Below are 15,863 nucleotides of genomic sequence, written 5' to 3' on the forward strand. Positions count from 1 at the left end.
GTTATTTGCTTACTCATATATAAATACATGTATATATAACTACCTGAATTACGTATATAAGCACACAGAGTGTGCTCAGAAAAGTGCAGAGTGCTATATTTGTAAACTTCATACAAATACAAATCAGCATATAAAAGCCCACAGCAAGATTTCACCCTTTAATTACAGTTTTTGTAGCAAAAGCAGTTAATGCACTAACCCAAATCAACTATTGTGTTAACTTATTTGTTTGAAATCATGCAGAACAAGCAAATTTGGGGCAATGAGGTATACAGACTGTAAAAGTTATTCCAGTGGGACTCTGGATGGGGAGCTTGAATTCATTGCCTTGAGTAGTGAGAATGAAGTTTGATGTAAGTGCTGTAAAGGCTTGTGAGGTTCAGGCTGAACTCCAGTGTGTCTCTCTCACCCTTAGCACCAATTCATCTAAACTCGCCCATAATCTTACCTAGAACTGATTACCAGTCAGCCACAGCTCTGACTTGCAAAATGGGATGTGATGCTACGAAATGACAAATAAAAAGACTTAAAATCACAGGATCAGGGCTTTGCATATGCATTGGAGCAGCCACTGGAAAACAAATTCCAGTGGTTTTTAGCCATTGCCAGCCCTGTTTTGTATCAGTGAGAGGGCAGCAGCACAGGGCTGTGGTTATGTGGGGCACTCGTGGTGCTGCTCTTCCTCAGCTGGCCTCAGAAATCAACCAGCAGAGCAGAGAAAGGGTTAGGAGTCAGGATTTGCAGCTGCATGTCATTGCTGTGTTAAAAACAAAACCTCTGATAATACCCAGGCAGGTCATCAGTGAACAGCACAGAACTGTAGCTAAGCCTAATGCCTCTTTGCCTTAAAGTAATTCAAAACAGTTAATTTTTTTTTGTTGGTGAGTTTGTCAGTGGCTGATTTTACAACAGAAATTACTAGAAGGGAATAAATTCCATGTCTCAGGAGCAAGCTGCTATTGCCTGATCAGTATAGAAGAAAAAGGGTAAAACAAAGCAAAATCCTGGCAGCACACCCTCCAACCCTGCTTTTCATCTGGAGATGCCACTGATAGTCATCTGTGTGGTTCATGGGAACCCACAGCTGTGTTAAAGATGAAATGGTCTGATTTTGAAGCCCTTAGAAAAGCTTCTGAGCCTGTGTTAAGCATGGTCAGTGCTGGAAATCCCTATCAGGATGATTTAAAATTAATGCAGCATCTTGAAGTATGTCATTTGTTAACTGTTCTCCAGTGGCTGTGGGAGTTGGGTGAGGAACTGAGCAGGACCATGTTGAAAAAATTCCCCCAGTCCAAAATGGGATGTGGAGATATTTAGAACTGTGATTCCTTCTCCAGCTTTAAATAGCCATTTTTGGTTTTTTAAAATACAGTCTGATAAAACAGGCTTTGACTGAAAACTCATTGGTGTGTTGTACTAAGAAGCTACCATTTATAACTGCCAGCTGTTAATTGGATAGTATCCACAAGTTTTTAGCATTAATTTTCTAATTACAAAAGGAAAAAAGTTACCAAAAAAAAAAAAATCAACTGTTTTGCCCAAATTTACCAGCTATGCAGCAAGGCAGACACTCTGCCATGTACTCCCAATAACTTGGTATTGCTTCCTCCTAATTCTTGTCCTGAGAGCTGGAAGAACACATCCCAAGTCATTGTACGACTGCAGGTGATAGCATTAATGTGATGTGGGATTTCAGAGGGGACAGATGTCTGGAGATGGAATGTGCAGATTTCCTTTTGCTCTGTCATCCCCTAACCATGTAAAAACCAGGCATTGCTGGGCCCTGCCCTGGGCACGTTCACCTTCCCTGCTCTGCCACAGCCTCCATGCCCCACAACGTTTTCATGTTTGCTGGTCAAGTCCAAGCTCCTTAAAGGCAGGAGAGCCTTCATTTTCCTCTCAGACCTGAGTTTTGTTGGGTGTTAAACATAAAAATGTGTCAGCAAGGAGCTCCTCCAGAATTACCAGGCGTTTTGCTCCGTGTCCCTGTTAAACCATTTCGCAGTGAGCTCTGTGCTGCTGGCACGGGCTGGCTCAGGGGCAGGGCCAGCTCAGCCTGCAGTGGTGTCCCCAGGGATGTCACCCAGGTCCAGAACATCTGTCCAGCTCTGCAGCCAGGAGCCAGCAGGGCACCAGCCCTGCCTTGCTGTGTCACACTGGAGAGTTTCTTGCAGCCCTCTGTCCTGCTGAGCCCATTCTACATGCCAGTGGCTCCAAACAAATTTTCTCTGTCTTTGACAATTGATATACTTTTTAATTGGAATGGATGGAGCATTTGGGGTCTTTCTTTTTAAAGCTTTGGTCCTGTAATGAATCTGTTGCAGCACAGAACGATTTTAAGGAGAAACCCCCAATCCCAGTTGATGCTGCTGCCCTGATGGGCGGTAGCAGCTCCCCCGTGGGGTTTGTTTGCTTTGCCTTGGGAATGAGTGTTCCTCCTGTGCTGTTGGCTGCCCAGAAGGGATGCCACGGTGGTGCAGGAGCCTGTGTAAGCACTGGCCTTGCTCACAGGGCGCAGATTCTGGCTGAGCTTCAGTGCTGCTGCCATGCTGGGCTCAGGATGGGGCAGGGGCAGCCGGAGCCCGCAGCCTCCCCGTGCTGTGCCCCCTTCCCTGCCACAAACCCCCGGGGGGAGAGGGGGCTCAGGCTGGGGTGGAACAGCAGCCCCAGGTGAGCTCAGGGGTGCAGGGAACAGTTCCTGCTGCACCTGCAGCAGCTGGGGGATGGAGCCACCTGCACCTCCTGCACCCCTTGCTCTTTGCACATGACAAATGTTTGCTCCTTATTTCCTTTTAACAACTGCGTGTTTTTTCTCTGTCTCGCTTTCAGATTTTCCAGTTTCACAATACTGTCCCTAATGATATGATTTCCTATTAATAGTCCTAATCTGATTCCCTGGTATGGTTTCTGATTAATAAGGTCACTGGTTAGTTACATTCTGAACCAGAACTTTCCTTTACGTGTGGTGTTTGACACTTGTCAACACGACAATAAATAATTTAAATAAGTGCAAACCTTCTAAAACTGTAAAAAACACCACACTAAGTAACTTTCATTTTCTCAAACACCCATTTTATCTTTCTCTTTTCTTCCCCTTTTCCCCTTTGGGGCTGTGGCAGAGGAGAACAACAGATGGTTATCAGTCAAGAGTAACTAGGGAAACAGCAAAACCTGCCCCAATTGCTATGGAGACAGCCATTTCTGTGCTTGGTATGCACTATTTGTTACATCAGCAACCAGAGAGAGTTAAAAAAGGAAAAAAAATGTTCTAAAGCACCTGATATTGAAAGGAAATCTTGTGTTTGTGTATATTTGTCCTTGTAGCAGGAGGAGTCTCCATGTTTGTTTGTCACTCAAGTTTTGCTTTAAGCTGATGTTTTGGTTGTTTTGTGACAGCAGCATTTTGATTTGTGAGTTAATGTAGTACAAACACTCAGAGTAAATACTTAGTAATTTTGAATAGTCTGCAGAATAATTATTCATAAGCAATTCTTCCCCTTCAAATCGGATATTCCTCCCTCCTTGAATTTAACATCCTGGCAGCGCAGGTTGGGTATGAAAACTGAAGACAGAGAATATGAGTCTGCCCAATTATCTCAGGCAGATGAGCTGTTTCTGCACAAAGCCTCAACCACAGCTTTTGGCAAAACTGCATCCTTGGGAACCAAACAAAAAAGGGAATTTTGAAACACTTGTAAAAATCTCAGAGTGAAACTGCGGCTTGATCACAACAGCTGTATCAATCTTTTATATTTTCTAATATAAGCAAGCTCTCACAGAGTGATTTTAGTGAAGAACAAATAAAGAGTAAAAATTTAAATGGGAGAAAAAGCATTAAAAGCTACTTTGAAAGAACTTCACATTATTTCAATTTAATTCAATTTAACATTACCCCAAAGCACTATCTTTCCCCATTTATTGGGGCTTCCTCATCAGTTAATACGAGGATAAGGACTTGAAATTTTAAATGGATGTGTTGGTGTCACTTTCCTCAGATATTTTAATATTCTTGAAGAATAAGGGCAATAAATGTTTTAGAGTGTCTTTCTAATTCGTACAGGTAATGGAAGAACTTAAATAGTAGAGTGCAAACTTTACAGGAAAGGGATGACAGAACCAGCAAGTCTGTATTAGAAACAAAATAAAAAAGCAAATGGAAGGGAAAAATGTTGTCCCGACAGAGGTTCTTTTGAAGATATAATTAGCAAAATTAATTCCTTCTAAAAATGATTCTGTAATAATTTACTGTGTGTTTACCTTCCTGTGAAATCACAATTGAAATTCCTTTAAATATTTTGGTCATACAATTCCTTAACATGGATATATCTGGCTAAAAATGCAAGTCTTTCCTCAATGAGGAAATGGCATCTGCCTAATTCTTTATCTGCAAGTGTAGATGCAAGCTATAACAGTAATTTTATATCAGTAACAGTAAACCTTTAATATGCAACTATTATAACACTGCTTTTTTATGCTAAATGTGAAATATGAGAAAGAAATTTGAACAGTATATATTACAGCAGTCATTCATACTGGCTTTTATTTAAATATTTAACAAGATTTTTGGCAAAATATAGAAAAAGGTTATAGTAATTTAACTGCTGTCACAGTATAATTAAAAAATAGATTAGTACTTGAGCTCTGCAGTGGCCTTGGTAGTGTTTAAAAATGGAAAAAAATCCCTTGCTGAATAAAGTACAAAAAACTCGTTATAAAGTCCATTATTGTTAAATGTTGATGCTTGAAGGGCCTCTTCTTTGTGAATGTGAGTGTGGCAAATTGCAGAAAAAAATGCGGAAATCTCTTATATAGTTGGTGTGCTGTGAAGAAATCCTGCTAGTAATAGAAACTTAGGGTTTTAAACAGAAATTTTTTAATGTTAATTTTAAAAAATAGATTATTTCAGTTTTGGTAAATTTCACCCTGCATGAATTCAATTATTTTATGTTTTAGAATATTTCTGTGTTTTTTAAAAAAAAATCTTAAAACTAGTAGCATGATAAAATTTTATCAGCTTTGTTGCTGGGGACTTTTATATCTCAAATGCATTTGAAAATTAAATATTCCTTATTATTGTGAGCAAAACCTTCAAGGCTTGGTATTTAAAAGATTATTTCAAATGGCAAAAGAGTATCAACTTTGTAAAACCCTATTCCTTCTAAATAGTATTTGAAATTTAACTCTTATTTATGATAGATAATGCACCAGTCTAAATGGATAAGCCAGAGTTACACTGTCAGGGAAAAAGTGTTTTAGACACTTAAAGTGGCATTTTAGCCAAGCCATAGATTCTCCTGTAATATAAATCTGTTAGGATGCAGCGTTATTTCTCATTTCTTAGGAAGGTGACTTGTGTCTAAGGTTTTTTTTTTCTTTAAAACATCCATTTTAAGTTTTATCCATCAGTTGCATATAATGCACTCACATAATTTTCCTGCTTTTCAATAAAAACTGAGAGCAGTTATTGAGTCCACATTAGAGCCAAATTGCAGTAATACATATGGCTTTATGTATTACAGCTCTGCCACATGAAAGATGTCTTTTCCTCCAAAGACTTTTATAAATTCTTGGATTGTTTATAAGCATTTGTCTGTGTCACACTCCACCTAAATCCCATTTGCCCATTCAGTATTTTCCTTGCTCGAGTGCTTTGCTCTGCTCTCGGTATTGCTGTCGCTCCCCCTGGCATTGTCTGGTTGCTAATTGCCTGTCACGGAGCTCTGGGGTCCCTGGAGCCTCCAGGCTGGGGTCAGGGGGGATAATTCCATCCCAGTGGAGCTGCTGGCTGTCCCAGCTGGGATCTCAGCTGAGCTGCTCTGACAGCATCACCCAGCTCTGGGGTCTGGGTCTGCTCAGCTCCGCTGCTCTGTGTCTGATGCATGAGAGATTCAGCATTTAACCCAAACACTTCGGCCCAGATCAGAGTTAGCTGTCTGTGAAACTCAGCCAAACTTGGAAGTGTCACACAGCTCAGTTACTGGGGTTTCATTCATCCTTCAGCAGCTCAGGATTTCTCTGTGAGGACGTTTTTTGGTGAGTCAAATCGCTGGGTAGGTTTAGATCAAGTCTGTGCCCAGGGCTGTATTCCTTCAAAAGGCAGGGTAAACGCACGGATGAAAAGCGATTTTGTCCATGTGTTTTTAAAATTGCCTCTTAAATCTGAGTTTGTGTTGTCTGACCTTTTAGCACCAGCATGCTGCACCACTATGTGCATAACAACCCACTTGCAATCTCGAGAAAAGGATTTTCTAGAAAGGCTATGAGTGCTGACAAATAGAGGCACCATTTAAATCTGAACCAAGGCTTCTGCAGCCCAAGAGCATTTTTAAAAATTCCCCTGTAAGCCTGAAGCAGGTGAGGTGTGTCTCAGGAAGCTGACCTGTGCTCTGTGTGTCTGAATGCTCTGTTCAGGATGCAGCGATGGGGAGATGGGAGCAGTGTCACAATGTTCCTCAGGGGAAATGTAGGTTCCACCTGTTCTGAAATACTGGGATTTTTTTTTTCCTTTTTTTTTTTTAAGTTGAAATTTTACCATCTCTGCATGTGGTTAATTTTATTCAAGTAAGATGTTCTTCTCAACAAATGTTAGGGATGTCTGACCCCCCGAGGAGCTGCGGGGGGTGTGTGAGCTGGCTGCTAGTCCACATCACAGGGGATTCCTTCTGTCTTCATAAGCATAAAAAGATGTGCTGAACACCTTGGCTTTCTGTAAGACTCCACTTAAACTTCCCCCAAAACTCTAAACTTTCCACTTTGTTGTGAAAGGAAGACATTTAGATGTAAACTCTCAGATTTCTAGTCTTGACTGAACGGCTCACCAGGGTGCTGTACGGATGCACAGAAATAGGATTTCCATCTTTACACAAAGAGAAATAAATAGGGAGGCAGAGGGTCTTAAAACCTAATTTTAAGACAACTAAGATTTCATTTCCTTTTGAGAAGAATTCCTCATGTTTCAATGCAGATGTAAATGTGTTGGGGTGATAGATACCAGGAGACACAAGCTCTGTGACAAAGGAGCATTAAACATGTGAGTTTCATCCCCGAGACTGTGAAGAATTGGTTATAGGCCACAGAATCAGGGTGTATCACTAATGAATATGTTCCCTATTTACTGATAGCTCTGCTAAGTGTGTGTCTGCTGAGCACTGAGAGGTTTCCCTTGCTGTGATCCTGTGCATCGATCACACAGACTAAACCTGGTTGTTGGCAGTGGCATGACTGGACCTATGGAAATATGATTAAAATGGTCATTACACTTTTTCAACAAAAATCAATCTGTGAGAGTAGCAGTATTTTTTAAAGAAGCGATACCCACCAAGGAATCCCTTTAATCAGAAGGCTTTGAGAGTAGCACACTGTGGGTTTATTTGCTTATTTTAGTGCATTTGGCAGAAAAATCAATATCATAGTATAACTCCAATAAAAATTGTGCAATATCTAGTGCTTCCCATAGAAGGAGAGGGAGAGGTGATTCTCAAGTTGAGGCTCCCTTCTCCTCATCATGTTAATATCTGCCAACCTTCAGCTTAATAAAGCTAAGTGTAAAGTACTTAATCATGCAGAAAGCACTGTATTTAACTCATTTGAAGTTTATTCCTCTTCAAAATGCACCATCCCTTCTCTTGGAGCCACAAATTTTTGTCAGTTAAACAGGGATATCAGGACAAGTCTTCTCAGCAGTCAGGAGTAGAGAGGTTTTAGGGTCTTTCACACATGGTCAGAGAAACAGAGAGAACATAAATATGTATGTATACATTTATCCAGATATGTGTATAAGCTGTTCATGAGCTCCTACACACAGAAAAATCCCTTTTGGAGGATTGTACATCCCACTGTCTGCCAGCGTTGGAGACATTGCTGAAGTTTTGCCAAATTCACAAAGTTCTCTAAAGTTAGCGAATGCTCTGAGAAACCTTAGTTGGGGCTTTATGTTCCTAAGGTTTTTAGTAGACCTTGGAGTGTGAGTGGGTTTTCCTGTACTTTAACTCATAAAAAAACACAATGTTCATTGATACAAACTGCATCACAAAGGGTAAGTGTCCCATGGTTGTCAAAGATGTGCATGGCCAGGATGCTCCATGTTAGCAGATCAAACTCAGTCTTTAGAGGGGTTCATAAAGATTTTATTTGCTCTGTTTGTGCTTCATTGATGTATAATAAGAAAATAGCTGCAAATGTTTGTTTAGACCAGAAATTAGAAACGGCAAATAGTTGGAAAGTAGTTGGTGCTATTTCCTATAGTTGCGCATATATATATATATATATATATATATGTTTCATAAAAATCAGAAACTACAGTGCAATCTTTGTATCTTTATTCAAGATACTTTACCCACAGAGTACAAAAGGTCTCTGCCTCATCGAATCCAAAGTTTATGCTGTGCAAAGGGCAGTAACAGATCGTCAGGAGCTTGCATCTATTTTTTCATGAAATGCAGACATTTTACTTGCATGTGACTGGATATGCAATTTCATATCTTTAAGTGTAAAATTTAAGGGATCAGATGTCAGAAAATGTAATCACTGAATTTTAAATTACAACTTTAATTCTTTTAAGCAGAGGAGACAGATGTAGCTGTCTCGCTGCATCCACATGTATTGCAAAATACATTTAAATCATGCGCATACAGGGAGACAAATGAGAGAACTCCGCCACCCAAATATTAAATTACATGTTTTGAAGCAAAATAGTGTTTTAAGTGTACATGTGTATAATGCTTTTTGTCACTGGATTGCTCTCCCTGATGCAGTTAGACAGAATCTGTATTTAGTCAGAAATCTTTCAATAGAAAGGGCTACCAGATGGGACCAGTAACAATGCAGAGAGGCATCGAACCACCACAGACATTTGGTGCTTAGAATAATAAAAAGACTATAAAATTAGATTAGTTGAGTCTAATTTGGAATTGGTATATTCCCTATGCACTCTCACAGCTCTTGGGTAGATAAAGCCTGAAGATTTAGTACTGTCAGGACAGAGGACTCCAACTTCCAGTAAAAGAAAAAACGGCATTCTGTGAGGTCACGGAGGGCAGCCCAGTGACCTCCAATGATTTACAGGCCTTTAGCTTAATGAAATTGTTTCAGTGACATGACGGTAAAAGCTCATAATGGATTGGATGCCCTAATGTAATGAAATTACTCCCTTCTGCCTTAAAAAAAAAAAAAAAAAAAAAAAAAAAAAGGCAAAAAAAAAAAAAAAAAAGGCGCAATTAATATTTACTGAGACCTGACAGGCTTCAGTGTGCGGGAGCGTGCAGCGCTGTCAGACAGCCGCCAGCAGCCCCGAGCAGCGTGGCAGCTGAGCAGGCGCTGCGAGGGGGTGGAGGGACACCTCGCTGACAGGGAAGCCCCAACCTGGCGCTCCGAGCCAGCCTTCATCCTCTCCCTTCCTTTCTGCAGGCAACTGGACAACAACCAGATCAGCTGCATCGAAGATGGAGCCTTCCGAGCCCTGCGCGACCTGGAGATCCTGTGAGTGGACTTGGTGCCGGGGCGGTGGGGGGGTGGCAGTGCCCACGGCGCCGTGTGCTGCAGTGCTGCCCGGGCTGGGGGTCTGCAGCCTGCCTGCCCACCTCAGCAGGTGCAGTCTCAGCCCTGCCCGGGCTGGCGGTGCTGCTAATTAAACCACAATAGCCGCGGTGTGCGCTCCGAGGAGCGCGGAGATCGCCGCGCTGGCTGCTGCCTGGAGCAGATGGGTTCAGCGGCGCTCCCGGTGTGTGCTCTGCAGCCAGGATCCTGCCCTGATGGCAAGCACGGGATGGGTAACAGGTTCGTGGGGAGCCATATGACGAGAGAGGTGACCGCTGCCCTAGACAAAAGCTGTTTCCGAGGTGTTTGGTGTGTAAGAGGGAGGAGAGATGGGCGCTTGGCAGGCTTGTTCAGTGCAGTCATTGGCTTTTGGGGAGGATCCTTCTCTGAGGGCTGAAATAACACCACGTTGTGCTCTTCATGTACCACAAACTTTACACATACGCTGTTAAAGCTGCAGCACAGACTGAAAAAACCGTTTTGACGGTGAAAGCTGACTCTGCCAGAGAAAGAGCACATTAGATTTAGAGCGCTGTCATTGTAATGTAAATCCAATATTAGCCTGAACTTGGTATCTGTGCAGATAATTTCCTTATTACTAATTGTAACTTGTTCACTTAAAGACCTTTTCTAGAATAGGTTTTCACAATATGAACTGCTGTAAAGCTTTCCCCATCACCCAAAAGTTAATCCTGCAAAGCTGAGTGTCAGTACTCGTGAAAGCACATAATGCTGAGCTGAAATGGAGGGGGGCGGGAGGGACACACCACCTCTCCAAAATTCAAACCCTCCCCATCCACCGTGAGTTAATGGGAGAGCAGCCCTGACCCCGTGCACACCTTCCTACAGCAGGGGAGGCCTGCCTGGCTGCTGCAGAGCTTGCCCTTACATTACAGGGGATGAAACAGCAAATGGTAGGTGGATGAAATAAGCACCTGCCTCAGACACTGCTGGCACCTGGAGACTCAGCAGAGTCACGACGTGTCCTGAGAGGGGCTCCTGAGAGGAGGCAGAGCAGGGGGCTGGGTGGGCAGCTCTGTGCCCCTCCACGGGGGTCTGAATGCTCTGGTGATGCACAGGGCTGTCCCCAGGGGCTGGATCCAGCTTGGACTGATGCTCAAAGCAGCTCTGCCCTCCGTGTCAGCACCAGCTCAGCTGTCTGAGGGACCTGGTGGTGGCCGTGTCTGTCACAGCCCCTCTGCCCCCAGGCTGGGACCCTGATGTGGATCACACAGTATGTGTTGTTCATGTTGAGCTAGCAGAAGGTTTCTGCAGAGTTACTTAGCTGGGAACTTATGTTATCAACAGTATTGTTTGAATTCTATAGTTAATAGCACTTTTCAGGAAAAGTAATGTGTTACCACTATAAAATTTTACTTGTCTGTCAGATTGAAGAGTCTACTGTGTGGTGAAAGAAAAGAAGAAAGGAAAAAAATGGAACTCCTCTAAAACTGGCTTTTTTTTTTTTTCTTTTGATGGACTGATTGTCTGTATCTGCAGAGAGTGAATCAGTCCTCCCCTGACAGCAGACTGTGCTATAACTTTCACTAAATAGGCTGGACAATAAATGGAGCTCCTTTTTGCAATATACTGAGTTCTGCAGGCTCTGCAGAAGTTGCTAGGAATGCATTCCTTCTCCCCAGGATGTACTAAACGCTGAATTACTTTATTTATCTCTTTGTTTTCAATTGGTTACTTCTATGCCAGTCATTTAGGGGTGGGAAAAGATGAGGAGATGAGGATATATAAAATAGATCATAATCAGTTATTTGGTGCATTTTTAATTTTCAGCACAGATACACTGCTACAGGAAAAATAATCAATATTAATTCTAAAAGATGAGAAAACACATTGATAGTATCTATTTCTAAGCTTATTTTTCTTGCAGTCACAAAATGCGCTTTTTATACTTCCAACATAATCTGAATTTTTTCCCATGTTTTTCTTCAAACAAACTCAGAATTTATTCTATCAAAATAAATTGTCTAAATGCCCCAGAGAATATAATATCTTTAGTTGTAAAACAGTCATAAATGTTAAAATTTACAACAATCTGAACCAGTAAAGAATATTAACAAATGAAACCAAATTTCAACCTTTCAGACCCACTGTGTATTTTATGCAGATATATTTTAACATAAAATACAGTATGTAGAAAATATTCAATGATTCTTGCACAAATAAATCCATTTAGCTGTTTGAACAGTTTGCCAGAGTACCAAAAAATGTATTTCTTCTTTATCTTACTGAAACCTTATGATTTTTTGATAATCAGTGTTTCCATTCCTGTACTTTTCTCCTCACACACGGCCTGTCTACAGAATTCTAAATTTTGTCTATAACTCGGGGCAGAGCCATGCTCAAAAAAAAAAAGAATATTTTCTTTAGAAACACTTTGGTTTTCTGGATGGCACGTTTCATTCACCTTGAGCTCCTCCAAAAACACGACTGCAAGGAGCTTGGTGATTCAGTAGCTCTTCAGTAGAAAGAGGAGGAAGTTTTGTGCAGTTCTCCTTCAGAACGCAGAGCACGCCGTGACCCGCGTGACTTATTTCTTCTTACCAACCATTCTAATTTTCTTCTTTTGCGTTATAAATATCTTCCCATACGGACTAACAGCACGGAGGCAGAGATGAAAACAAGGCTGAAATTTGTGCCCAAGTTGAGGACTTGGCGTGGTGCAGGGAGCTGGGAGCTTCAGCTGCAGCCGGGAGCAGCCCAGGGCGCGGAACGCGGCTGCCAACGCCTTCGCGCTCTTGGTCGCCTCTGCGTTTGGGAGCCTCTGTCATCCCATGGCGCAAAAAGTGCCACTGATTTTATGGCCTCACCCACTCAGACCCTAAAGCGAGTGCCAAGTACTACTGCTGATGCTGAGTTTTAGGTTAAAAGATACAAAAACATCGAGTATAAAGCGCTTTGGTGCTTTTTCTTGATTTTCTTTGCCTGTGCAGCAAGTTGAAAATAATGTCTGAGAAATGACCTGCAGAACTGATGGACTTAAACATCCTGTTCTAGTAGTTCTGTTTTGGGGCTGGCTTTTTCCTTCTTGTCTCAGATTTTCTGAACAGCTTCTTATGAAGGATTTGGTTTTTATCTGTTGATAAAATGGGATTTTTTTCTTTTTGACAGAATTCCTGTGTCCCCCTTTTTATAAGATGATAAAGAATATTTCAATCAGTTTGGTCTTGCATTCCAAGATGTAGAAAAGTGTGTGCAACAACTGAAAGAGCGATAAAATGGAAAATGGGCATGTGTTCATAAATGAGTGGCAAAAGTTATTAACCGTCTTATGACTTGTTAGCATAGAAATGCACAGAAAAGTTGAAGAAAATTGGTGGGAAACCTTTGCTAATTAAAGATTTTTTTAGTAGGAGAAGCTCTCTGCTCTGCTTAATTTTTACTTACGTCCTGTGGCAATATCTGGCAATAACAGTATTATTGAGAAATATCTGTTACTGTAGCTGTAAATATGATTCAAGGTTATTAAAAAAACCACAAGACCAAACCAAAAAACCCGGTGTAGTCTTCAAAATGATCAACCACTATTCCTTGTGGCGTGACAATATGCTGTTCATATACTTTGTAGGTTAGAAATTAGTCCATGGTTTTTTTCTCCAAATGCCAAAATTATTAAGAATATGAGATAAAACATATCTAGGGTTCAGAATTTCACCTCCAGTCTCTTAGGACATATGAATAAAAGAAACTGATTTCGAGATGGTTCAACAAGCTCAAACTGGATAAACTGGCAATATTGAGTGCCTGAGCATACTATTGTCATGAAACTGGGAGGACTGAAGCATTTTTCTCAGTAAGAAACAGAACTCAGCTTAGCAAAAAGCCCATTAATTTATTTGTCATTGTTTTGTCTCTCTGGGATAACGGGAAAACTGTGTGGTGGCATGGGAGTTGTACTGTGTGGACGGCACAGAAAGAATTACTAGTCACTGTTGACAACTTAGGTGGAGGGTTTCCTTTTTTTTTTTTATATTGTAAAAGCTGTTTTTCTCTTGCTTTATAATGATAGCCAGAGGGTCCAGAGCTTGAACACATTCTGTTTGTTGCATAAGATTTTATCCTACCAAGAGCTAATCCTAGGAGGTCTGTGGATAGTATTCTGAAGAAGGCAAATGGGTTCTTGCTGTACAGAGGTAGTACAGAATGATTTGGGGCTTTGTTTGTTGTTAGCCACATTAATTGTAGGTCTTTCATATCATATGGCTGAGTTTAAAATCCTCCCTCCTGAGTTTCACGTGCTTTTGGAATGAATGAGCTCCGACTGCCGTTGAGCTCGCAGCTGCACGCGCTCAGAAATCCGCCAGTCCACTTTGGGTCCCTTAGTGTGAAAAATCATGCCAATTCATCCTCAAGTAATGATGAAAAAGTGCAAGTATAGTCCTCCAAATATTTGTGACTTCAGTTCCAAATGAGCCCTAAATGTATTATATAAAAAAGATAATTTCTTCTGATTGCAAAATGTAATAAAGGTAAATAAAACTGCGCCACCTTTCCGTTCCTAAAATCTTAAAGTAATGAGATCAATTTAAATCCTTCTGTCTTGTATGCAGAACCTTTTCTCTCCAAATATTTCTGCCACACTCTTCTTCCTGCTCCATGGCAAACCCACAAAGCCACAGGGCTGTAAGGGCTGTGCCGATGTTTTCGAGCTCCAACTCAGCCCCGAGCCTGTTGGGTGGGACACAGCCAGCCTGTCACACCAGCCTGGCCTGCAGCCCCAGTTCTGTGCATTGTCTGCCACATCCAGGCTTTGCAAGCATTTGACCACTGGGTAAAAATTTGGATGATTCCTGCTGTCCTTGTTTGGATTCAGTATGTTCCTGTTTTAGACGATTCTTTGATAAAAGGTTTCGTCTGTGCAATTTCTAATAGAGATGTCGTGGGTGAGTGTGATTATAATGCACACCGCCTTTTGTCATAGCAAACTTTTAAGAACTTTTCTGAACATGAATCAATATTTTGTGCCACAGCCAGGATTTAATTGTTCCTAGGGTTGCCTCTGTATGCTGAACGCTCAATTATATAGTCAGTTTTACTTATTTGCAAAATGCTATTCTGGGCATGTCTTAACTAGATAGAAGATTTTTATTTGCTTGCACAACCTGGAGAGACAGGGAGCGAAAGTCATGACATAATTCTAAATATATGAGATGTCATTGCTTAATGAAAGCCTGAAAATGCCAAACAAATGTGATTTCCTCCTCTATTTTGCTGCAAATTACAATCGGTGGAGGCAATCAGGATCAAATTTGAACTCTGTAAATCGCGTTCCTATAACTGATACCAAAATGCCTAAATACAATAATGAAAATGAGAATTCTTTGTCAAATGATGTGCATAACTAGTTTACTTATACTTGAGTACAGTGAAATATAAATTATTGCAGTTTTTGATTTATGTTTTTTGTGGTCTGGGTTTTAGGGTTTTTGGGGTTTTTTTTGTTGGTTTGTTTGGGGTTGTTTTTGACCCGAGAGTGTGTATTAGCTCAAATGTATGTAAGTTAATAAAAGCAATTAAAAATCTTTACTTATTTCATCCGTCAACATGGAAAAATGATACATGTAATGAAAAGTATTGGAAGAGAGTAACCGTTGGTAGTTAATTGAAGTATGTACCTGCTTGGTGAAATTAGGTGAAAAACAAGGAGTTTGGCATTTCTAGGAGTATCCACAGTTTTCTGTGTTGAGCTTATCTCACAGACAATCAAGTTGTGCCAGAGGAAGTCAATGGTTGGTTGGGCAGTAGAGAGAAATCCTATGCCCAGAGTACAGAGGTATCAGTAGACAGATGGGAATTTCCCCTTCTCCTCACTCCGTTGTTTGTTAGACTGTCCCTTAGTTTCCTCTCTTCCCATTCTTCCTGCCTCCTGTATCCCTGTCTGCAAAGGAAGGACAAAGGCTCCCAGAGAACCTGGCTGTGGTTACTACAAGGTTCCAGTTACATAAATAGTCAGAGATAAGATTAACTGTAGAAATGCCTTTTTCAGGTGAACTTGTAGAAAGTGGAGTGCCCCCCCAGTGCACCCTAGGGAAAGGAGATGCATGATCAGCCTGACGAGTTGATGGAGGGAAGATGGGCTGCATACGTGGTTGCTTGATAAGAAATGTTTTTATTTGCTGATGCATGTCCGTGGGAGATCTGGTGTCCCTGCTCAAGATGTGGAAATGAAATCTGAGATAACCTCTGTTGTACAGCAGATTACAAATGGGAGGTTGGAAGTACGGCATGGTGACAGGAACACTGTCCAGATGGCACCATGGTGACAGGCTTTATATCAAAGACCAGCCGAGACAAAATAAGAGTGGCTAAGA

General features: G+C 41.3%; 1 protein-coding gene across 1 annotated transcript in view; it reads left to right on the top strand.

Annotated features, from left to right (window-relative positions):
- SLIT3 (slit guidance ligand 3) overlaps positions 1-15,863 on the top strand; it is a 478,838-nt gene that overhangs the window by 254,755 nt on the left and 208,220 nt on the right. Inside the window, exon 7 of the mRNA XM_084215502.1 lies at positions 9,406-9,477. Within this exon, the coding sequence (XP_084071628.1) occupies positions 9,406-9,477 (72 nt within the window). The remainder of the gene's footprint in view (positions 1-9,405; positions 9,478-15,863) is intronic.

Source organism: Fringilla coelebs (assembly GCF_963513975.1).
Source record: "Fringilla coelebs genome assembly, chromosome: 15".
NCBI lineage: Eukaryota > Metazoa > Chordata > Aves > Passeriformes > Fringillidae > Fringilla > Fringilla coelebs.